Source organism: Manis pentadactyla, chromosome 5, assembly GCF_030020395.1.
Source record: "Manis pentadactyla isolate mManPen7 chromosome 5, mManPen7.hap1, whole genome shotgun sequence".
Lineage (NCBI taxonomy): Eukaryota > Metazoa > Chordata > Mammalia > Pholidota > Manidae > Manis > Manis pentadactyla.
Window position 1 is genome coordinate 40,706,610 of NC_080023.1, and position 25,167 is coordinate 40,731,776.

Consider the following 25,167-nt stretch of genomic DNA (forward strand, 5'->3'; position numbering starts at 1 on the left):
TGACCAATTTATGTGCAGAATAAAATTGTTTTTAAAGGGGCAGATGCAACTAAAAGCCAACTTGGACTGTCCAGATATCCACCAAGCTTATCTACTGAATGTTATTAAGCTTCAGTCACTATCTGATTGTTCATTTTTATTAAAGTGGATTTTTCATTACTAAGCCAGTATTTCATTGAACCTAACTTTTTACAACGATTGTTCTGATAGCAAAAATGAAAAGTGTTACAAATATTCTTTACTTCTAGGAATATCAAATGAGGACATCTGAACACACACACACATTATTTTATCTGATACAGAAATATAGCAAAACTAAGAATAAGAAATTTACCTGTGCATCTGTGTTTATTCTATACATGTCTTCTTTGGCACCAAATGTCTTCTTACAATTGTCTAACCACTAAAGAAACAGGTGACAGTAAATTTTAATATAGTGATTGTACAATATGCAATGAAGTTGGTAATTAAACAGCCTGTAGGTATAGAACAACAAAGTTAAAAGTGAAATTGGAAATCTTCACAACCTACACCTGACCTAATTCCAGTGTAAGATGAGGAAATAAAAGACGTGCTTTCCCCTGCTGGTCAATTTAATAATGGCAACTCAGAATTAACCAGGTCCTTTTGCTTACAGAAGTGTACATCTCAGAAGACTGATGTCAGTTTTAATTAGTGAAACAGAAACCAAAATCCATTTTAAATCTTTTCATTATTTCTTTTCCTTTTTTCTTCCTTTTGAGACAGTAATGAATGACAAACATGTTATCTCCAAAGAATAATGGATATAGCCGTCAATGTGGTTTTTCCATATTCAGGGGCTATTCCCAAAGTTGGTTATTTACTTCAGGTACCTTTTCTTTGGTCAAATAAAAATAATAGTACTGTGGGTTAGTGGCAACACCAGAGTCATAGAATTTCCAAGCTCAAGTGCCTTCAAGATCTTAGGTTTTGACAGTTTGACATTATTGTTATCAGTTCTTTAGACTTCCTAATTCTTTTTTATGTGTGTAAAAAATTATTATGTTTAATAATAAACCAATATATACAAGAAAGCACTAGGACTTTGAGAAAAACTGGTAACTATAGTAAGTTTACTTTGCAAATATTTTAGTGCTAAATTTAAAATTCTCAATTGCGGCTTAAGATTGTAAACACAAAGAATTAAAATTAGGCATCTCAGTTATTTCAAAACTATCTTTTTGACCATATGTCCATTTTATCCCAGCCCCTCAGACCTTACAGGCCCTTAGGGTCTTTCCTTGACAGCATCTCTGAAGAAAAACATGTTGAACTTTTCTAGTGAGATACAGCTGCTGGCAGCCATTGTCAAAAGCTATCCAGATTCTTTATATCAGCAAGATTGAGTCGACATCTGTGGAATCTACAATTGTTTAATTCATTCAGACTGTTAAAATACTTATGTACTTCATCATCATCACCAATCCTGTCCAATTTGTCCAAGTATACTAATAGATTTGAAAAAAACTTCAATTGATTATTTAATGGCCCATTCTTACTAAATACAATAGTTTATACTGTAGGCCTAGTGACACGGCATTTTGGGGGGCACTGTTAAACATAATTATTCTGATTTTTTTATTCTGTTGAAAGACAAGCCCCAACCCTATGGTCCTGTGGCTGCACACTGGCCTGAAAAGTACAGGTCCACCATGCCTTTCTACCAGTGTATACGAGACACAGAAGATAACTGGTGTACAAAATACTCTGCAGTTAACATCTCATCAGTCTTTCTGTCATAATGTTTCCTTCACTCATGGCCTAAATGAAGGTTAAAATTTAACTGGAGAGGTTCAGCTTCTGGGCATGATGCAGTAGCTTGTAGAATGTGCGATAGAATGAGTCATAAGAAATACATGGTCATTCGTATGACCAAATATATATTTCCCAGGTATATTTGGTCTTCATCTACACTTCTTGAAAACACTGCAGTCTTAAAGGTGAAACGGGTGTCCTGTCATGTTAATGAGAGACTTCTGGACCCACCCAAAGGCGGGCTGGAAGCTGCATCAGCCAAAAGCCAATGATTTAGTCAATCAGGACTATGCAATGAAGCCCTCACAAAAACCCTTGAAAAGAGCTTATCGCTCTCTGCTCTGTTGGATCCTGCTGCTCAGTCAGGGAGAGCTTCTATGATTGGGGAACCAGAACGCCTCCACCATGTGCCACTGAGCCAGGCCCCAGCTCCACGAGGGCAGAAACTCCTTTATTTAGGACCCTGCCCTCTATCGCTTCACCTAGCTGTTAACTTGTATCCTTGAAGATATCCCTTATTCAACTGGTAAAGTGTTTTCCTGAGTTATGTCAGCAGCTCTAGCAAATAATTGAACATAAGGGGGAGAACCTCCCTTATGAACCTCCAATCTGTAGCTGGTAGGTCAGAAGCACGAGAAACTGCCTTGCGGCTTGTGACCAGTGTCTGGAGCAAGGGGCTGAGGGCACTCTTGTACGATGGAGCCCTTAACCTGGGGAATCTGGTGCTGTCTCCTGGCAGATAGCATCAGAATTGAGTTCAACACCCTGCAGCAGTTCGCAAATTGCTTGGTGTTATGTGGGGGAAGAGGCCCTCCCACGTAGTTATACACATTGGAATAGGATCCAGGAACCGAATGGAGTTATACTACTATTACTGCTGTGTATAATACTATTATTGTGTATATATATATAGGAAAAGACACCATAATAAAGGCCAAGGGAATTTGCTTATTCATGTCCCTAGGCATAGAGGCTGATCAGGAAGTTTGTGGCCAAGTTTCACTGGGTTGGGAAAACAGGGTTATCAAAGGCAGGCAGGGAGCTATTGAAGGCCAGGATCCTGAAGAAAAGGGAACTGCAGAAAAGGGAACCCAGCAGTCTGTGTCCACTTTCCCCTTGGGGCACTCACTGTTCCTAAAGTTTATCGTGCAGGAGGAGAGACTAGGAAACCAAGCAGCAGCATACGGAAGCCTGAAAAGGTAAGCAGAGACCTCTGGTCTCATGGTGCCAGGAAGATAAAAATCATTCAATTCCTGCCAAGATGGCAGGGTCCTGCAAAATACCTCAGGCTTTCACTCTTGATCTTCAGATGACTCAAGGAATATTAAAAGAATGCAGTACTAAAAAACTATTAGAGGGTAAAAATCAAATAATAAAAAATACTTGGTTGATAGGGAAGACAAGACAGGAGAAAAAAGTAACAATAGATGAAACAAGAAATAGTGAGATGGTAGCTCAAGAAGGGAAGCAAGGTTCATTTTTCTCTCCCATATAAATTTTAATTGTTCTGCATAATTTATTGAAAAGAATATTTTTTTCCCAGTGCGTTTCAATGGCACTTGTTGTAAATCATATTTCATATTATTATGTATATGTGGGTCTGTTATTGGATTCTCTTTATATTCCATTGGTCTATCTGTGTATTCATATGCTGGTACTTCATTTTTTTAGATTCTTAATAGGTCTTCCTGGCTGGAAGTCTAACTCCTCTTTACATTTTGTGTTGTTCTTCATGGATAAGGTCTGGAAGACTTTTTCTGTAAATGGCAGACAGCAAATATTTAAGGCACTGCAAACCATATTCTTTATTGCAACTATTTAACTCTGTTGCAGTGCAAAAATAGGCATAGACATATACACAGGAACATGTTTCAACATAGTAAAGCCATATATGACAAACCCGAGGCTAGTATCATACTCAATAGCAAAAAACTGAAAGCTTTTCCTCTAAGATCAGGACTCAGCATAGTACTAGAAGTTCTAGCCATATCATTCAGACAAGAAAAGGAAATAAAAACCATCCATATTGTTATGAAAGAAGTAAAACTGTCACTACTTGCAGATGACATCATACTATATTAGAAAACTGTGAAGACAGCACCAGAAAACTACTCGAATTAATAAATGAATACAGTAAAGTTGCAGGATACAAAATCAATACATATAGAAGTCTGTTGTGTTTTTATACACAAATAATGAACAGAAAGAAAAATTCAGAAATCAATCTCATTTACAATTGCATCAAAAATAATAAAATACATAGGAATAAATTTAATGAAGAAGGTAAAACACCTGTACTCTGAAAACTATGAGACATTGATGGAAGAAACCACATAATATATAAATAAATGGAAAGCAAGTCCATGCTCATGGATAGGAAGAATTTATATCGTTAAAATGGCACACTGACCAAAGCAATCTACAGATTCAATGTAATCTCTACCAAAATACCAATGGCATTTTTTCACTGAAAATTTTTTCACAAATAATCCTAAAATTCTATGGAACCACAAGAAACCCTGAATAGCTCAGTCAATCTTGAGAAAAAAGAACAAAGCTGGGGGTATCACGTTCCCTGATTTCAGAATAAACTACAAAGCTACAGTAATCAAAACAGTATGGTACTGGCACAAGAACAGATACACAGACCAATGAAACAAAGAGCCCAGAAATAAACCCACACCTATATGATCAATTAATATATGACAAAGAGGCAAGAATATACAATGGGTAAAAGACAGTCTCTTCAATAAACAGTATTAGGAAAACAGGACAGCCACATGCAAAAGAAGAAAAATGGATCTCTATCATACACCATACATAAAAATAAACTCAAGCATTTTACTAAAAATAATAATAATAAAGAGAGAAATGTAGTATCCACACATAAATCAAGTATAAAAACCAAATGAGTATTCATATTTGAACTGACTGTTTAGAGTTCATAATGCATGAGCAAAACTGAAAGTTTCTGTGATGACTGCCCTTGTACTGTTCACTATGTAACTTATTCATTATGCAAGAATTTGTTCTCCATGTAAGAACTTGTTTGTTATGCCTCAGAAGATTGGAGAGTGACGAAAATTAGGCTTGGGGTGGATTAATGATTGTGCATTGAGCATTGACTCCCCTATACAGAATTTTATTGTCGTTAACAATCATTTGATCAATAAATATGAGAGATGCCCTCACAAAAAAAAAAAAAAAAAAAAAAAAAAGGACAGACTTCCAATGGTAAAATAAATAAGTAACCGGGATGTAATGTATAGCATAAGGAATAAAGTCAAGATATTGTAACAGCTTGGTAGGGTGATAGCTGGAACCTCGAATTATGTATATAAATGTTCTACCACTGTGTTGTACACTTGAAACTAATGTAATGTAATACTGTGCGTCAACTACCCTTCAATAAAAAAATAATTATTAAAAAATAAAATAAAATAAAATAAACTCAAACTGGATTAAAGATCTAAATATAAAATCTGGAACCATAAAACTCCTAAAAGAAAACATAAGCAGTAAACTTGAACACCAACATAAGTATTTTTTTTCTGGATGTTTCCCAGTTAAGGGAAACGAAAGCAAAAATAAACAAGTATAATTACATCCGACTAAAAAGCTTCTGCACAGCAAAGGAAACCTCAACAAAACTAAAAAGCAACTTACTGAATGGGAGTCTATATTTGCAAATGACATATCTCTCATAAGGGATTAATATCCAAAATATATAAAGAACTCATACATCTCAACACCAAAACCAATCGATCAACCAATAAACTAATTAAAAAATGGCCAGAGGACCTGAATAGACATTTTTCCAGAGAAGACATAACAGATAGCTGACAAGAGACATCAACATCACTAATCATCAGGGAAATGCAAATCAAAACCATCATGAGATGTCACCTCATACCAGTCAGAATGGCTACTATCCAAAGGACAAGAAATAAGTGTTGGAGGGGATGTGAAGAAAAAGGAACCCTCACACCCTGCTGGTAGGATTGTAAACTGGTGTAGCCACTATGGAAAACAATATGGAGGTTCCTCAAAAAACTAAAAATAGAAATAACACACAACTCAGCAATTCCACTTCTGGGAATTTACCTGAAAAAACAAAATCACTATTTCAAAAAGATACATGCACACCTATGTTCACTGCAGCATTATTTATAATAGCGAAGATATGGAAGCAACCCAAGTGCCCACTGATAGGTGAAGGGATAAACAAGATGTCATACATATACACAATGGAATTTTACTTAACCATAAAAAAAGAAGGCAATCTTGCCATTTGCAGCAACATGGATGGACCTAGAGGTGAAATAAGTCAGAGAGAAAGACAAATACCATATGATTCACTTAGATGTGGAATCTAAAAAACAAGCAAACAAAACTGAAATAGACTCATAAACATAGAGAACAGACCTGTGGCTGCCATGGAGATAGGGGGAGGGGTATGGGTAAAATAGGTGAAGGGAAAAAAATTAGAATGTTTGGTATCTTGAACTGGGTGATGGTTATATTAGTATATACATATGTCTAAGTTCATCAAGCTGTAAGCTGGAGTTTGTGTATTTTATTACATGTAACTCATTGTTTAAAAAAACTAATTTAGTCCATGTCATGTTATCCATTTAAGAAAAGTAAAATTTAAATTTGTAATGATTGGTTCCCAGTCTTTCTACCATACAGACAGGGTCAAGGTTGACCCTGACTATAGAAACTGGGTCAGTGTTTTTTAAACTGGGGTCTCCAGACTGTGTCAGAATCACCTAGGGTAAGCATGGGAAGCAGGACTAGTCAGAAATTGGATTCTTGGGGGGAACCAAGTTTTAAATTGAGGAAGAACTAAGAATCTGTATTTTGCCATGATCCCCCCAGTGATTCTTACACACAGTAAAGTTTGAGAACCACTATATTAGGTAACTATAAGCCCATAACAGCAAGATTAAACTTGTGGATAAGGCAGTACATTTTCTACCCTTAGATTATTAAAAAAAAAAGCCATTGACAGTATGTAAACAAATGGGATGGCTATGTTCCAAAACAAGTTTATTTACAAAAACAGACAGTGGGCCAGATGTGACCTGAGGGCCACAGTTTCCTGACCTCTATTTAAGGAGATCATTTGTCCTATTACTAGCCACTTGTACTTCCATATAAACTGTACAGTCAGCCTGTCAGTCATCATTAATATACTAATATTTTGAGTGAGATTACATTAAATCCACAGATCATTTTGGGGGAAAATGACATCTTTACACTACTGAGTCTTGGCATTCATGAACATGGTACAGTCCTCCATTTATTTAGGTGGACTTTAACTTCTTTTGGTAATATTTGAGATTTTCTGTGTGGAGGTCTAAGCAAATCTTAGATTTACTTGTAGATATTTGATGTTTTCCTATTGTAAATGTATTTACTGCATATCCAACCCACTGTAAGCCTTACTAGCCTAAAACAACAGGACAAATCTGTGTTGCCTGGGAGTTTCTTCTGGTCTTGCCTAGGGTCACTCATGAGCCTACAGATATCTGATGGCCTGATGGGGACTAGAAGTTTCAAGTTGGCCCCACTCATATGCCTGGCTTGCTGGCTGTCAGCTGGGATGTCTCTGTTCTCCTCCATGTGGCTTCTCATCCTCTGGAGAATAGAGGTCAAATAGTTTTCCAGGGTTTCTCCCAGCTGACACTCTGACCAGCATGAGGACAAAAGCAGAAGCTCCAAAAGGCTCTTCTGTGCTAGTCTCAGAAGCTGCACAGCACTGTTTCTGAATTTGATTGGTCAGAACAATTCACAAGGCCATCAGACTCAGGGGTGGGGAAACAGCCTCCCTCTTTGGATGGGAGGAACAACAAAGTCACATCACAAAGGGGCGTGGACACAGGAAGGCATGATTCATCAGGGCCATTATTTTAACAATTGGTCACAGCTTCTAGGGTAGCAAAGATTTCTGAAGCCACAAAAGTCACTAACCACATGGAAAAGACTAATAACTTGAACTCAAATAAAATTAAAAAGTTCTGCTCATGAAAAATGCTATTAAGATAGTGAAAATAGCAGCCACCAGGAGGGGAAAAATTTATAATACATATCCAATAAAAGGCTTATGTTTGGAATAAAGAACTCCAATAAATCAATAAGAAAACCCATTATGGGCAAGATACTTGAAAGCACAATTCACAAAATATGAAAAGGTACTCAGACATCAAGGGAAATGAAAATTGGTATCATGAAATAAGACCACACACACATGAGAATAACTGAAATTGTCAAAGTTGGCAATACCAAGTGTTGATAGGCATGAAGCAACACTAAGTCCTGTATACAGTTCTGAAGGGATTCTAACTTGATACAATCCCTTTTAGCAACTACTCGGCAGAATCTACTAAAAGTTAACATTTGTATACCACATGATCCATCAATTCCACTCCTAAATAGATACTCAACAGATAAGTGAACATATACACACAAAAGACATATATCAGAACGTACATGGCACTATTACAGTAGGTCCCCCCCCCCCCCCCATCCATGGTTTTGCTTTTTCACAGTTCAAGTTACCTGCAGTCAATCACGGTCAGGAAGCAGATAATCCTCCTTCTGATAGATCATCAGAAGGTCCATAGTAGCTTATTGCTACATCAAAACGCCTATGTCATTCACCTCACTTCACCTCATCACGTAGGCATTTTATCATTTCACATTATTACAAGCAGGGTAAGAATAGTACAAGAAGGTATTTTGAGAGCAAGAGAGACCACATTCACATAACTTTTATTAAAATGTAATGTTATAATCGTTCTGTTTTATTATTGTTGTTAATCTCTTACTGTACCTAATTTATAGTTTAAACTTTATCATAGGTATGTATGTACAGGAAAAAACCCTATATATTGTATATATATATAGGGTTCAGTACTATGCACCATCTCAGGCATCCACAGGGGTTCTTAGAACACATTCCCTGCAGGTAAAGGGGAGACTACTGTATTTTGTTACGATGACTAGATCTCGTCAATACTTTCCTGATGTTGAAAATTCTTTCCTCTTCTCTAATCTGTCATTATTCTGTTTTTCTGCCCTTGCTAACTGAAAACATTTATCTCAGGGAACAGAACTCCTGTGTTTTACAGTGTCAGACTGGAGTGAATAGACACTTCCTGGCAGGTAATATTCTCTACTACTTGCCTATTTCTCCCTTTGCATGCCCATATACACATCACATCACACGAAAAAGATTGTAACTTCATCACAAGCTGCAGATTTTCTAGACCACAGATTCATAATACATTCTCAGAGAAATACTGCTTTTATTTCCCCATTTTCAATGTTGACAGAAGCTAGACAGTCTTCACATAGAAGCTTTTAAAAAAGCTATAGTTTTCCATTGTGTTCTTAGGCTCTTAGAGGGCCAATTTCTAAAAGCCAAAAGATAGGAAAATTCACTGGACAGAGCTTAGAAGCCCCACCATTGTCAGTAAGACCCTGAGGCAAGAGCTGAGTGGTTCTCTTTTCTATTTGGCTATTTAGCTGCTAGATTAACACTTCTACTGTCAAAAGCAAACTACTTTCCACATGGTAAACAGAGACTGACCTGCTCAGCTGCTTCTCTTTTGCCATTGTATGTATCCAGGTGTTCTTGCAACTCCAAAACACTGAACTTCAGTGTTTCTAGCAAGCCACAGGACATCAGCTGTCAAATCAGAAACACATTGATCCAGATTATCATTTCTCATCACAGTCATGGCCTTGACAATTTGGGGATGTGGAATTTCTGCTAGTTGGGTTTTGGCTTGACTTGGTGCTAGTTGTCCCTTCCTGCACTCCGTGTCACACTAAAGGCTGATCTTTCACTGAAATGGAGCAGGAGTGCAGTGGGATTTCAGGGATGTCAGCAAAGATAAGCACACCTCAAATGCTTTCACAAACTGGCTCAGGCAAGAGATGGCATGTCAAACTGGTATATACCTGGAAGGCAACCCCTTGGAGCTTTTTAAACCTTAATTCCTTACGTGTCTTAATGCAAAATTATGAGTGTGCTGGGAAATAAGATAGGAAGATTGAGGTGCTCTAGGTTTTTCATGAGGGACGTCTAGCCCTCTCCTAATATCTCTTATTCAAGAATCAGGGAAAAAGTACACATCTCTAGAGTGTGACTCATTGGTTTCCCTATCTAGGACTCAGGAGGGATCAGAATCAGGAACAGCTAAGAAGTCAATGCACATAACATACTGGAATTATATTTTGCTAGATATTTATAATCTGGTTAAAAATATGAATCTTTATACTTTAAATTGTGAATTGCCTTTCAGAAAATTATAATCATTTACTGACTGATGCCATTCAAAGTTAGACTTTATAATAAGCTTTCCTGTAACTTACTGTTTCAGCATCCACAAAGACTGTTGGGCATTCTGAACACATCATCATCACTTCCAAAGAACTTTTAAATTTGGTACCAATGCGCTGCAGACTCTCACCAAGAAAGCTGACTGCCTCATTTGTTATATCTCCAAACTTTCTTTGAATTGTCTATGGGGAAAGCATGAAAAAGGTTTAGTATTCCATAACAGGGCCTATTTCATCGTTAAGAAGTATAATCTATAATTAGGGCAAACTTTTATTTAAAAACTGTTACTGTAGTGATATACTGAATTCTAATAACTGACCTGTAAATCCGTATTTCTAGGCTCTTCTTTAGAAAACACTAATTTGTAAAATGATCAAAGATTTACAAAATCGTATGACTGAAAAAAGAAACTGGTGATTCATGCCATTCACCTCCCCATTCCTGAGAGTTTTTCATTAGGAGAGACAGAAGGAATATAGGACACATGTTCTTGGAAATAAACTCCTCACACGCTTGAGGAAAGCTCTTGTAAAGTTCTAATTGAAAGAAACTTTCAGTAGTTTACTGTCCTCAGCTATGAGCTGCCATCTGACTTTAATTAAAGTCATAAAAATGCATGAAAGGTACTATCTTCTTAAAACTCAAGAATATTCATTCACAGGGAGTAATCAGATACTGCCTCTCCCACAGTGAGCACTCAGTGCATTAGACTGTATGAGCAGTAGTACAGTAATGGTACAAATAACTGATGTGTACTTACGTGTACATGTGTAGCACTGGTAGGTGTTGTTATGATTAATTAAAAAACAAAAAAGCACAAACCCAAACCTCAGGCATCAAGAAACTCAGAATATCATTGGAAATAAAGGAATATAGATAGAAAACCAAGTGGCAATGCAGAAGCACGGAACTGAGTAAAAAATGAGCACTGCGGAACTTGCAAGTGGGAGATGCTGGAGGGTGGTGGGGTTAGCAAAGCTTCAGTGAGAGTATGTCCTTAGCTGGGACTTCAAGATGGGCAAAACTTGCTTAGGTAGGAAGGAAAGGTGGTCAAAATTCTAAGGATAATGACTTAAGTGGTGGCATGTCTTTAGTTTCTCAGCTATGGGGTGATAAACGTATAGCCACAGTCCACAGGTCTGCTATAAGAAAAAACTTAATGTAAAGCATTTAGCGTGATGCCTAGCATGTAGTGAGCACTCAATAAGTGTAGTTTGTATTATTATTTGGGGGTTGAAAGCAAATAATGATTAAAGTGCCAATTAATATAAACTCTTCTATGATACTGACAGTAAGCTCCCTGAAGGCAAGGACCATGCTTTATATTCCTTTGGCATCCTTGATGGTTCCCAGCATACTGCAGAAAATCCCTATGCTGTTTTTAAGTTGTATTTTAATTGCCTTAAGAGAGAGATGTGTACTAATCATTGCATAAAGTACCAGTAGTACCACACTACCACAGCGTAAATTTAAATAACATCACTGTCTTATGGAAAGAATGTTTTTAAAGAAAATAAGCATGAATATTAAAATCTGAGATAATGATTTCAAACCAAAAACTTTATCAGGTAGCTATAATATGTATTCAGAAATTAAAACCTCACTAACCTGAAAGAGCCTAGAAAACACATGAAAAGTAAACACCGCACAGGATCCATCGGTATCAGACAGCATCTGACTGACATGGCAGCGCCAGGCCTCCTCTTCATCCTCATATGCTACTGGCTGAAAAGCAGCTATTATGGCAGAAAGGAATGGGGATGGTAGAGGTGATGTCTGTACTTCTGGAAAACCATCTTGCTCTTCTTCATCTTGACTGTAACACAATATCAGAGTGATCATAATACTATCTCAAAATAAAAGACTCAACATAGTTTAAATCATCAGATTATTTTATTCATACATATTGCTTTAGAAAACATACAACCACCTAAATTTTGTAAGAAATTCACAGCAGCTCTTTAAGGGTTAGGTACTCGTATTCTCTCAGTTTTCCCTATGAGGAAACAATAAGTTCAGTGAAATTAAATAATGTGCCTAGGTTATTGGGCAGGAAATGACAGAGCCTGAATATGAACCCAGGACTACTGGTCCAAACTAATAAACTATGACATATAATGCCAGCTCAGCTATTTCATGAGGACATGCTGTGTGCCTAGTGGCATGGCAGAAACAGGTGGGACTTAAAGAAACATAAGCCCTTGCCATATTCTTTGAAGAATTTATAATCCCAACAATCAGACAGCAAACAAAATGGGACAATGAAGAAAGATAAAACTGTATTTGGGAAGGATTAAAAATGGTGACCGGAGAGGTGAGACAGAGGCTTCCTCCTAAAACCACATATAATATGAAAATATAATTAATACAACTAATCCTGAAAGAGCAACAGGAAAGAGGACTGTGCCAAACTGCATACACCTGGAGAAAAGAATAAACCTCACAGAATAGGGTAATGTACCAAAGCCGTGGTCCGGTGGGATCCAAGCCCTTCCCTCACCCCAGCTCACTGGTGGGAGGAATAAAAATGGAGCAGAGAGGGAGTGGAGGCCTGGGACTGCTGAATACCTAACTCTGGCGATCAGCTCTGGGAGCACAAACCTACATTTCATGGTGCTTACATGGTACTCTCGTGATTAGGGGGTTGGAAAGCTAAGACAGGCAGAATACCTGGAGAGACAGATTCCAGCCGCTTATGGAAAGCAGGGATCCATATCAGGCTGCTCTAGGACAAAAGAAAGGTGGGCAGTCTGAGAGATTTCCTCACAGCAAGAGGGCTGCTAAAGGGGCAAGGACTGCACAGAGCTTACTCCTCAGGAGAAAGGATAGGTAGACAAAATTGTCCAGGTGCACTCTGCCCAGCAGGTTGGGAACTTCCACAATCTTCATGTGCTCCAGCTCCCTGGCTGGCTACACAGCTCCAAGGACCCCCTCCATGATATGCAGCCTACTGCGCCTTTCTCCCGGCCAGCCCCACCTGGCTCGCAAACTGGAAAACCCTACCCTAGTGTTAGACCAGCCAGAGGGAAGCCGTGTCTACAGCACCTACAAACGCAAAGCACAGAGGCTTATACCTGTGTGCTCGGCCCACTGGTTCAGGCAGTGGAGACAGGCATAGCAGCCTGGAAACAGGAAACAGCTCTTTCCTCCCCCCAGGCACCAATACCACTCCCCTGCGACTCTGGACATTGCTTCAGGGGCTGAGCAGCTCCAGAGAGTAGAGCTTCTGGGCCCTAGAGGGCACCATATACAAATATGATATGCCAAAGGAACCTGGTTCAAAGTAAAATTATGAATACAACACCTGAGAAAGATTCAAATGAAATCGACCTCATGAATCTTCCTGAAAGGGATTTCAAAATAAAAATCATTAACATGCTCATGAAGGCACAGAAAAATATTACAGAACTCAGGAATGAACTCTGGTCAGAGATCCAATCATTATGGAACACAGTATCAGAAATGAAACATACAATGGAAAGTTTTAAAAGCAGATTAGATATGGTGGAGGAGATGGTAAATGAAATAGAAATTAGAGAAGAAGAATACAAAGAAGCTGAGGCACAGAGAGAAAAAAGCATCTCTAAGAAAGAACGAATATTCACAGAACTGTGTGACCAATCCAAATGGAACAATATTTGCATTATAGGGGTACCAGAAAAAGAAGAGAGAGAAACAGGGATAGAAAGTATCTTTGAGTAGGTAATTGCTGAAAACTTCCCCAATCTGGGGAAGGAGATAGTCTCTAAGGCCGTGGAGGTGCACAGATCTACGAAAACAAGGGACCCAAGGAAGACAACACCAAGAAATATAGTAATTAAAACGGCAAAGATCATGGATAAGGACAGACTATTAAAAGCAGCGAGAGAGAGAAATAATATCACATACAAAGGAAAGCCCATCAGGCTAACATCAGACTTTTCAGCAGAAACCTTACAGGCAAGAAGGGAGTGGCATGATGTATGCAATCCAATGAAGCAGAAGGGTCTTGAATCTTGAAACAAGAATACTTTATCCAGCAAGATTATCATTTAAATTTGAAGGAGGGATTAAACAATTTCCAGATAAGCAAAAGCTGAGAGAATTTACCTCCCACAAACCATCTCTACAGTGTATTTTGGAGGGACTGTTATAGATGGAAGTGTTCCTAAGGTTTAATAGCTGTCACCAGAGGCAATAAAACCACAGTAAAGAAAGAAAGTAGAACAGTTAATTACTAAGCAAATGCAAAAGTAAACCAACCATTCCCAAAGTCAATCAAGGGATACATAAAGAGTACAGAATATGATACTTAATACATAAAGAATGGAGGAGGAAAAAAAGGAGAAAAAAAGAACCTTTAGATTGTGTTTGTAATAGCATATTAAGTGAGTTAAGTTAGACTCTTAGATAGTAAGGAAGTTAACCTCGAATCTTCAGTAACCACGAATATAAAGCCTGTAATGGCAATAATTACATACCTATCAATAATCACCCTAAATGTAAATGGTCTGAATGCACCAATCAAAAGACACAGAATCACTGAATGGATAAAGAAACAAGACCCATCTATATGCTGCCTACAATAGACTCACTTTAAACCCAAAGACATACACAGACTAAAAGTGAAGGGACAGAAAAAGATATTTCATGCAACTAACAGGAATAAAAAAGCAGGAGTTGCAGTACTTGTATCAGACAAAATAGACTTTAAAACAAAGAAAGTCATAAGAGACAAAGAAGAACATTACATAATGATAAAGGAGTCAGTCCAACAAGAAGATATAACCATTATAAATACCTATGCACCCAACACATGAACACCTACATATGTGAAACAAATACTAACAGAATTAAAAGGGGAACTAGAATGCAATGCATTCAGTCTAGGAGACTTCAACACTCCACTCACTCTGAAGGACAGATCAACCAGACAGAAAATAAGTAAGGACACAGAGGTACTGAACAACACATTAGAACAGAAGGACCTAACAGACATCTATGGAACTCTACACACAAAAGCAGCAGAATACACATTCTTCTCAAGTGCACATGGAACATTTTCAAGAATAGATCATATACTAGGCCACAAAAAGAGCCTCGGTAAATTTAAAAAGACTGAAATTGTACGAATCAGTTTCTGAGACCACAAAGGTATGAAACTAGAAATAAATTACACAAAGAAAATGAAAAATCCCACAAACACATGTCGGCTTCACAATGTGCTCCTAAATAACCAATGAATCAATGACCAAATGAAAACAGATTAAGCAATATATGGAGACAAATGACAATAATAATTCAACACCACAAAAATCTGTGGGACGCAGTGAAGGCCATGCTAAGAGGAAAGTATATTGCAATACACGCCTACCTCAGGAAAGAAGAACAATCCCATATGAACAGTCTAAACTCACAATTAATGAAACTAGAAAAAGAAGAAAAAATAAGGCCCAAAGTCAGGAGAAGGAGAGACATAGTAAAGATTAGAGCAGACATAAATACAATCGAAAAGAATAGAAACAATCAATGAAAGCAAGAGCTGGTTCTACGAGAAAAGAAACAAAACAGATAAACCCCTAGCCACTAGCCAGACTTATCAAGAAAAAAGGAGTCTACACATATAAACAGAATCAAAAATGAGAAAGGAAAAACCACTATGGACACCACAGAAATACAAAGAATTATGAGAGAATACTATGAAAAATTATATGCTAACAAACTGGATAACCTAGAGGAAATGGACAGCTTTCTAGAAAAATACAACCTTCCAAGGCTGACCCAAAAAGAAACAGAAAATCTGAACAGACCAGTTAACAGCAATGAAATTGATTTGGTAATCAAAAAAGTACCTAAGAACAAAACGCCTGGACCAGATGGCTTCACCGCTGAATTTTATCAAACATTTAGTGAAGACCTTATACCCATCCTCCTTAAAGTTTTCCAAAGAGTAGAAGGAGAGGGAATACTTCCAAACTCATTCCATAAGGCCAGCATCACTCTAATACCAAAACCAGACAGACACCAAAAGAAAGAAAATTACAGACCAATATCCCGGATGAACATAGATGCACAAATACTCAACAAAATATTAGCAAACTGGAGCCTCAGAAAATTCCAAAAGATTGAAATCCTATCAACCAACTTTTCAGACCACAAAGGCATAAAACTACAAATAAACTGTACAAAGAAAGCAAGAGGCTCACAAACACATGGAGGCTTAACAACACGCTCCTAAATAATCAATGGATCAATGACCAAATCAAAATGGAGATCCAGCAATATATGGAAACAAATGACAACAACAACACTAAGTCCCAACTTCTGTGGGACACAGCAAAAGCAGTCTTAAGAGGAAAGTATATAGCAATCCAAGCATATTTAAAAAAGGAAGAGCAATCCCAAATGAATGGTCTAATGTCACAATTATCGAAATTGGAAAAAGAAGAACAGATGAGGCCTAAGGTCAGCAGAAGGAGGGACATAATAAAGATCAGAGAAGAAATAAATAAAATTGAGAAGAATAAAACAATAGCAAAAATCAATGAAACCAAGAGCTGGTTCTTCGAGAAAATAAACAAAATACATAAGCCTCTAGCCAGACTTATTAAGAAGAAAAGAGAGTCAACACAAATCAACAGTATCAGAAACGAGAAAGGAAAAATCACGACGGACCCCACGGAAATGCAAAGAATTATTGGAGAATACTATGAAAACCTATATGCTAACAAGCTGGGAAACCTAGGAGAAATGGACAACTTCCTAGAAAAATATAACCTTCCAAGATTGACCCAGGAAGAAACAGAAAATCTAAACAGACCAATTACCAGCAACGAAATTGAAGCGGTAATCCAAAAACTACCAAAGAACAAAACCCCCGGGCCAGATGGATTTACCTCGGAATCTTATCAGACATACAGGGAAGACATAATACCCATTCTCCTTAAAGTTTTCCAAAAAATAGAGGAGGAGGGGATACTCCCAAACTCATTCTATGAAGCTAACATCACCCTAATACCAAAACCAGGCAAAGACCCCACCAAAAAAGAAAACTACAGACCAATATCCCTGATGAACGTAGATGCAAAAATACTCAACAAAATATTAGCAAACCGAATTCAAAAATACATCAAAAGGATCATACACCATGACCAAGTGGGATTCATCCCAGGGATGCAAGGATGGTACAACATTCGAAAGTCCATCAACATCATCCACCACATCAACAAAAAGAAAGACAAAAACCACATGATCATCTCCATAGATGCTGAAAAAGCATTTGACAAAGTTCAACATCCATTCATGTTAAAAACTCTCAGCAAAATGGGAATAGAGGGCAAGTACCTCAACATAATAAAGGCCATCTATGATAAACCCACAGCCAACATTATATTGAACAGCGAGAAGCTGAAAGCATTTCCTCTGAGATCGGGAACCAGACAGGGATGCCCACTCTCTCCACTGTTATTTAACATAGTACTGGAGGTCCTCGATACGGCAATCAGACAAAATAAAGAAATACAAGGAATCCAGATTGGTAAAGAAGAAGTTAAACTGTCACTATTTGCAGATGACATGATACTGTACATAAAAAACCCTAAAGACTCCACCCCAAAACTACTAGAACTGATATCGGAATACAGCAAAGTTGCAGGATACAAAATCAACACACAGAAATCTGTGGCTTTCCTATATACTAACAATGAACCAACAGAAAGAGAAATCAGGAAAACAACTCCATTCACAATTGCATCCAAAAAAATAAAATACCTAGGAATAAACCTAACCAAAGAAGTGAAAGACTTATACTCTGAAAACTACAAGTCACTCTTAAGAGAAATTAAAGGGGATACTAACAGATGGAAACTCATCCCATGCTCGTGGATAGGAAGAATTAATATCGTCAAAATGGCCATCCTGCCCAAAGCTATATACAGATTTGATGCAATCCCTATGAAACTACCAGCAACATTCTTCAATGAACTGGAAGATATAATTCAAAAATTCATATGGAAACACCAAAGACCCCGAATAGCCAAAGCAATCCTGAGAAAGAAGAATAAAGTAGGGGGGATCTCACTCCCCAACTTCAAGCTCTACTATAAAGCCATAGTAATCAAGACAATTTGGTACTGGCACAAGAGCAGAGCCACAGACCAATGGAACAGACTAGAGAATCCAGACATTAACCCAGACATATATGGTCAATTAATATTTGATAAAGGAGCCATGGACATACAATGGCGAAATGACAGTCTCTTCAACAGGTGGTGCTGGCAAAACTGGACAGCTACATGTAGGAGAATGAAACTGGACCATTGTCTAACCCCATATACATAAGTAAACTCAAAATGGATCAAAGACCTGAATGTAAGCCATGAAACCATTAAACTCTTGGAAGAAAACATAGGCAAGAACCTCTTAGACATAAACATGAGTGACCTCTTCTTGAACATATCTCCCCGGGCAAGGAAAACAACAGCAAAAATGAGTAAGTGGGACTATATTAAGCTGAAAAGCTTCTGTACAGCAAAAGGCACCATCAATAGAACAAGAAGGATCCCTACAGTATGGGAGAATATATTTGAAAATGACACATCCGATAAAGGCTTGACGTCAGAATATATAAGGAGCTCACACGCCTCAACAAACAAAAAACAAATAACCCAATTAAAAAATGGGCAGAGGAACTGAACAGACAGTTCTCCAAAAAAGAAATACAGATGGCCAACAGACACATGAAAGGATGCTCCACATCGCTAATTATCAGAGAAATGCAAATTAAAACTACAATGAGGTATCACCTCACACCAGTAAGGATGGCTGCCATCCAAAAGACAAACAACAACAAATGTTGGCGAGGCTGTGGAGAAAGGGGAACCCTCCTACACTGCTGGTGGGAATGTAAGTTAGTTCAACCATTGTGGAAAGCAGTATGGAGGTACATCAAAATGCTCAAAACAGACTTACCATTTGACCCAGGAATTCCACTCCTAGGAATTTACCCTAAGAACGCAGCAATCAAGTTTGAGAAAGACAGATGCACCCCTATGTTTGTTGCAGCACTATTTACAATAGCCAAGAATTGGAAGCAACCTAAATGTCCATCAATAGATGAATGGATAAAGAAGATGTGGTATATATATACAATGGAATACTACTCAGCCATAAGAAAAGGGCAAATCCAATCATTTGCAGCAACATGGATGGAGCTGGAGGGTATTATGCTCAGTGAAACAAGCCAAGCAGAGAAAGAGAAATACCAAATGATTTCACTTATCTGTGGAATATAAGAACAAAGGAAAAACTGAAGGAACAAAACAGCACCAGAATCACAGAACTCAAGAATGGACTAACAGGTACCAAAGGGAAAGGGACTGGGGAGGATGGGTGGGTAGGGAGGGATAAGGGTGGAAGAAGTAGGGGAGTATTAACATTAACATGCTTGGGGGGGTAGGAGAAAAGGGAGGGCTGTACAACACAGAGAAGGCAAGTAGTGATTCTACAACATTTTGCTATGCTGATGGACAGTGACTGTAAAGAGGTTTATAGGGGAGACCTGGTATAGGGGAGAGCCTAGTAAACATAATAGTCGTCATGTAAGTGTAGATTAGTTATACCAAAAACAAAGCAAAAAAAAAAAAAAAAAGGGCAGTTCCTGTGTGGTAACCTCCAACGAGTTCTACACAAGGGTATAAAGGGCATATAAAAGTGTAGGCAAAGGGTCTGTTTGTGTTTATACAGAGGATCAAAGCCTAATTGGGCTACCCCGAAAATGAACTAAGATACGATATGAAAAAGAACTTCCAACATCTGCACTCTCTGGAAGACTCATGCCAGAAGATGATCATCAAAAAACCCCAACAAAGATCCACGCACTGCTACAGCTGTAGATGCACTCATCCCACCAGTTCCTGGACTTGCCATGGGAATGAGGAAGGAGATATCTAAGCTGGCCTGTGCATACAGTAAAACAACAAATTTGACTGGATCTATACTGTTGGAACTCAACCAAGAATTTGGAGAAGTGCAAATTGTAGCGCTCCAAAGTCTTACAACTACAGACTATTTACTGTTAAAAGAACATATGGCATGTGAACAGTCCCCAGGAATGGGTTGTTTTAATTTGTCTGATTTCTCTCAGACTGTTCAAGTTCAGTTGGACAATATCCACCATATCATAGATAAGTTTTCACAAATGCCTAAGGTGCCTAACTGGTTTTCTTGGTTTCACTGGAGATGGCTGGTAATTACAGATATGCTTTGGTTATGTAACTATACTCCTATTATGTTAATGTGTGTGCGCAATTTAAGTAGTAGCTTAAAACCTATATATGCTGAAGTACTCTACAAGAAGATATGTCAAAGAAATAATCAATCTTCCCATGTTTTCTTCTGCCTGCTACTTCTATAGCTTTTCTTCTTCCTTCCTAATTACAGCCCTTAAATAGAATTAGTGCCTCATATCAAATTTACCGAGTATCATAATTCTTCCAAGTGGTAAAGATACCTCAAGACAAATGCTGGGCATAGAAGCCACAGGGCATAAATATGCAAAGAAGTAAAAAGCTTACCTTTTCAAACAATAAGGCTTCTCTCTCACTTACCAACTTCACATTTCCCTGTATGGCCCCGGAAGATGACTGGTTAGCCAGAGACGGGTAAGATTCCTCAAGGGAGGAACAACCTAAGACAGGCACAGTCGCAGGGGGGCCATCAGGTGAGAAATTGGGGATCAACAGAGGTGAGGCTTAGAACCTCACCCCCCCTGTTCTGAGAGAAATCTTCTGCATACGTGGATGTTTTATTGCCCTGGTCTAGCTTGGATTAACACATAGTCTACAGGCACACACCTGATCATCTACATTTGCTCTCTTACAACACTAAACTATGTTTTCTACCTTTATCTTGTATCTACCTACCACTTCAGCATTTTATTAAAAATAATAATAATAATAAAGAGAGAAATGTGATATCCACATATAAATCAAGTATAAAAATCAAATGAGTATTCATATTTGAACTGACTGTTTAGAGTTCATAATGCAAGAGCAAAACCGAAAGTTTCTGTGATGACTACCCTTGTACTGTTCACTATGTAACTTATTCATTATGTAAGAATTTGTCCTACATGTAAGAACTTGTTTGTTATGCCTCAGAAGATTGGAGACTGACGAAAATTAGGCTTGGGGTGGATTAATGATTGTGCATTGAGGATTGACTCCCCTATACAGAATTTTATTGTTGTTAACAACCATTTGATCAATAAATATGAGAGATGCCCTCACAAAAAAAAACAAAAAACAAAAACAAAAAAAAGGACAGACTTCCAATGGTAAAATAAATAAGTAACCGGGATGTAATGTATAGCATAAGGAATAAAGTCAAGATATTGTAACAGCTTGGTAGGGTGATAGCTGGAACCTCGAATTATGTATATAAATGTTCTACCACTGTGTTGTACACTTGAAACTAATGTAATGTAATACTGTGTGTCAACTACCCTTCAATAAAAAATAATTATTAAAAAAAAAATATTAGCAAACTGAATTCAAAAATACATCAAAAAGATAATCCATTATGATCAAGTAGGATTTATTCCAGGGATGCAAGGAATGGACAACATTCAAAAGTCCATCAACATCATCCACCACATCAACAAAAAGGACAAAAATCACATGCTCATCTCCATAGATGCTGAAAAAACATTTGACAAAATTCAGCATCCATTCATGATAAAAAGTCTCAACAAAATGGGTACAGAGGGTAAGTACCTCAACATAATAAAGGCTATATATGACAAACCCACAGCGAACATTATACTTAACAGCAAGAAGCTGAAAGCTTTTCCTTTAAGTTTGGGAATGAGACAAGAATGCCCACTCTCCCCACTTCTATTCAAAATAGTTTTGGAGGTCCTAGCCACGGCAATCAGAAAACACAAAGAAATAACAGGCATCCAGATTGGCAAGGAAGAAGTTAAACTGTCCCTGTTTGCAGATGACATGATATTGTACATAAAAAACCCTGAAGAATCCACTCCAAAACTACTAGATCTTGTATCTGAATTCAATAAAGTTGAAGGATACAAAATTAATACACAGAAATCTGTGGCATTCCTATATACTAACAATGAACTAGCAGAAAGAAAAATCAGGAAAACAATTCCATTCACAGTTGCATCAAAAAGAATAAAATACCTAGGAAAAAACCTAACCAAGGAAGTGAAAGACCTATACTCTGAAAACTACAAGACACTCATGAGAGAAATTAAAGAAGATACCAATAAATGGAAACACATCCTATGCTCATGGATAGGAAGAATTAATATTGTCAAAATGGCCATCCTGCCTAAAGCAGTCTACAGATTCAGTGCAATTCCTATCAAAATACCAACAGCATTCTTCAATGAACTAGAGCAAATGGTTATAAAATTCAGATGGAACCATAAAAGATCCCAAATAGCCAAAACAATCCTTAGAAGGAAGAATAAAGCTGGGGGTATTATGCTTCCCAACTTGAAGCTCTACTACAAAGCTACAGTAATCAAGACAATTTGGTGCTGGCACAAGAACAGACCCATAGACCAATGGAACAGACTAGAGAACCTTGATATAAACCCAACCATATATGATCAATTAACATACGATAAAGGTGCCATGGACAGACAGTGGGGAAATGACAGCCTCTTCAACAGCTGGTGTTGGCAAAACTGGACAGCTACATGCAAGAGAATGAAACTGGATTATTGTTTAACTCCATACACAGAAGTAAACTCAAAATGGATCAAATACCTGAATGTAAGTCATGAAACCATAAAACTCTTAGAAGACAACATAGGCAAAAATCTCCTGAATATAAGCACAAGCAACTTCTTCCTGAACGCATCTCCTTAAGCAAGGGAAACAAAAGCAAAAATGAACTCATGGGACTATATCAAACTAAGAAGTTTCTGTACGGCAAAGGACACCATCAACAGAACAAAAAGGCATCCTACAGTACAGGAGAATATATTTGTAAATGATATATCTGACAAGGGGTTAACATCCAAAATATATAAAGAACTCACATGCCTCAATACCCAAAAGGCAAATAACCCAACTAAAAAATGGGCAGAGGATATGAAGAGACAATTTTCCAAAGAAGAAATTCAGATGGCCAACAGACACATGAAAGGATGCTCCACATCACCAGTCATCAGGGAAATGCAAATTAAAACCACAATGAGATATCACCTCACACCAGTAAGGATGGCCAGCATCGAAAAGACTAAGAACAACAAATGCTGGTGAGGATGTGGAGAAAGGGGAACCCTGCTACACTGCTGGTGGGAATGTAAGCTAGTTCAACCATTGTGTAAAGCAATATGGAGGTTCCTCAAAAAACTCAAAATAGAAATACCATTTGACCCAGGAATCCCACTCCTTGGAATTTACCCAAAGAATACAACTTCTCAGATTCAAAAAGACATATGTACCCCTATGTTTATTGCAGCACTACTTACAATAGCCAAGATATGGAAGCAACCTAAGTGTCCATCAGTAGATGAATGGAAAAAGAAGGTGTGGTACATATACACAAATGGAATACTATTCAGCCATAAGAAAGAAACAAATCCTACCATTTGCAACAACATGGATGGAGCTGGAGGATATTATGCTCAGTGCAATAAGCCAGGCGGAGAAAGACAAGTGCGAAATGATTTCCCTCATTTGTGGAGTATAACAATGAAGCAAAACTGAAGGAACAAAATAGCAGCAGACTCACAGACTCCAAGAAGGGACTAGTGGTTACCAAAGGGGTGGGGTATGGGAGGACAGGTGGGGAGGGAGGGAGAAGGGGATTGAGGAATATTATGACTGACACACATGGTGATGTGGAGGGTCACGGGGAAGACAGTGTAGCACAGAGAAGACAAGTAGTGACTTTGTGACATTTCACTACACTGATGGACAGGAACTGCATTGGGGTATGGGTGGGGACTTGATAATATGGGTAAATGTAGTAACCACATTGTTTTTTTCATGTGAAACCTTCATAAGAATTTATATCAATAATACCTTAATAAAAAACTAAAAATAAATAAATAAATGTCACAGGCATAGTAAGGAAGAAAAAGAATCTAGATTGAAAAGAACATACAGTATGATTCCATTTACATAAAGTTCAAAAATAGGTAAAACCAACACTTGTTCAAATTTAGGTGGAGGTATAGTGTCTGGAAATGGGATGAGGGAATTTTGGGTTCTAGTAATTTTTTTTTCCTAGTAATGTTCTTTTCTTAGGTACTTGTTACATGACTATGTAGACTTTGTGAAACTCTATTGAAATGTATAAGATTCATTTATTTTTCCTTGAGTATGTTTACTTCAATTAAAATTTACATTAAAAAAATGTATTTGGGTTGAACATTGCATAAAGGAACGTGTAACTGGGTTTTGATGAAGTATATGAGTCAGACACTCCATAAAGAAATGTATTGCTCCAAGGTCTTAAAACTGCATGTTTCACATTACAAGGTAGCTCTGTAAGGCTTTACATAAACTATGGAGTTGAGTGATTCATATGCAAGACAGGGATCTGAGTAAAGACTGGGGAAAAACATAAGAATAAAGCAGACATCTGAAATGAAAACTTAAATTATACCTCAAACATGTTAATTTTTATAGTATCACGGTGGGGACTGTTTTTTTGACAAAATATATCCTGTAAATTTGGGTAGATACCTCTATATTTACTAGGGATGCATTACTCAATTTCGGCTTTGGTATTTGGACAAACTACTTGGCCCCGACCTTTTACAAAGCCAAACAGCTGATATCTACCTCCCCATCACCTCTGGCTTCCCTGAACTTGTGTATGAACAATGAGTGATCTGTAGGCTACTGTCATATCCAAATTACTAGTATGAATAAGATGAGTCACCAAGATTTATTTAATAACTGAATATACACTTTCAAATATATGTTAGACATTCTAGATATACAGAATGAAATAAATCTTATGCATTGTATATGTTAAACTCTTACTGCCTGAAGTATGAGTAAAACTTTGAAATA

The 25,167-nt window shown here is 37.6% G+C and overlaps 2 protein-coding genes across 10 annotated transcripts in view; one reads left to right on the forward strand and one right to left on the reverse strand.

Annotated features, from left to right (window-relative positions):
* ZAR1 (zygote arrest 1) overlaps positions 1–25,167 on the forward strand; it is a 48,580-nt gene that overhangs the window by 14,399 nt on the left and 9,014 nt on the right. The window lies entirely within an intron of this gene.
* FRYL (FRY like transcription coactivator) overlaps positions 1–25,167 on the reverse strand; it is a 295,403-nt gene that overhangs the window by 6,695 nt on the left and 263,541 nt on the right. For all 8 annotated transcript variants that reach the window (XM_057502200.1, XM_057502204.1, XM_036892566.2 and 5 more), the window contains 4 exons: positions 11,738–11,945; positions 10,162–10,311; positions 9,374–9,472; positions 335–403 (listed from right to left, as the gene is read on the reverse strand). In XM_057502200.1, the coding sequence (XP_057358183.1) occupies positions 335–403; positions 9,374–9,472; positions 10,162–10,311; positions 11,738–11,945 (526 nt within the window). The remainder of the gene's footprint in view (positions 1–334; positions 404–9,373; positions 9,473–10,161; positions 10,312–11,737; positions 11,946–25,167) is intronic.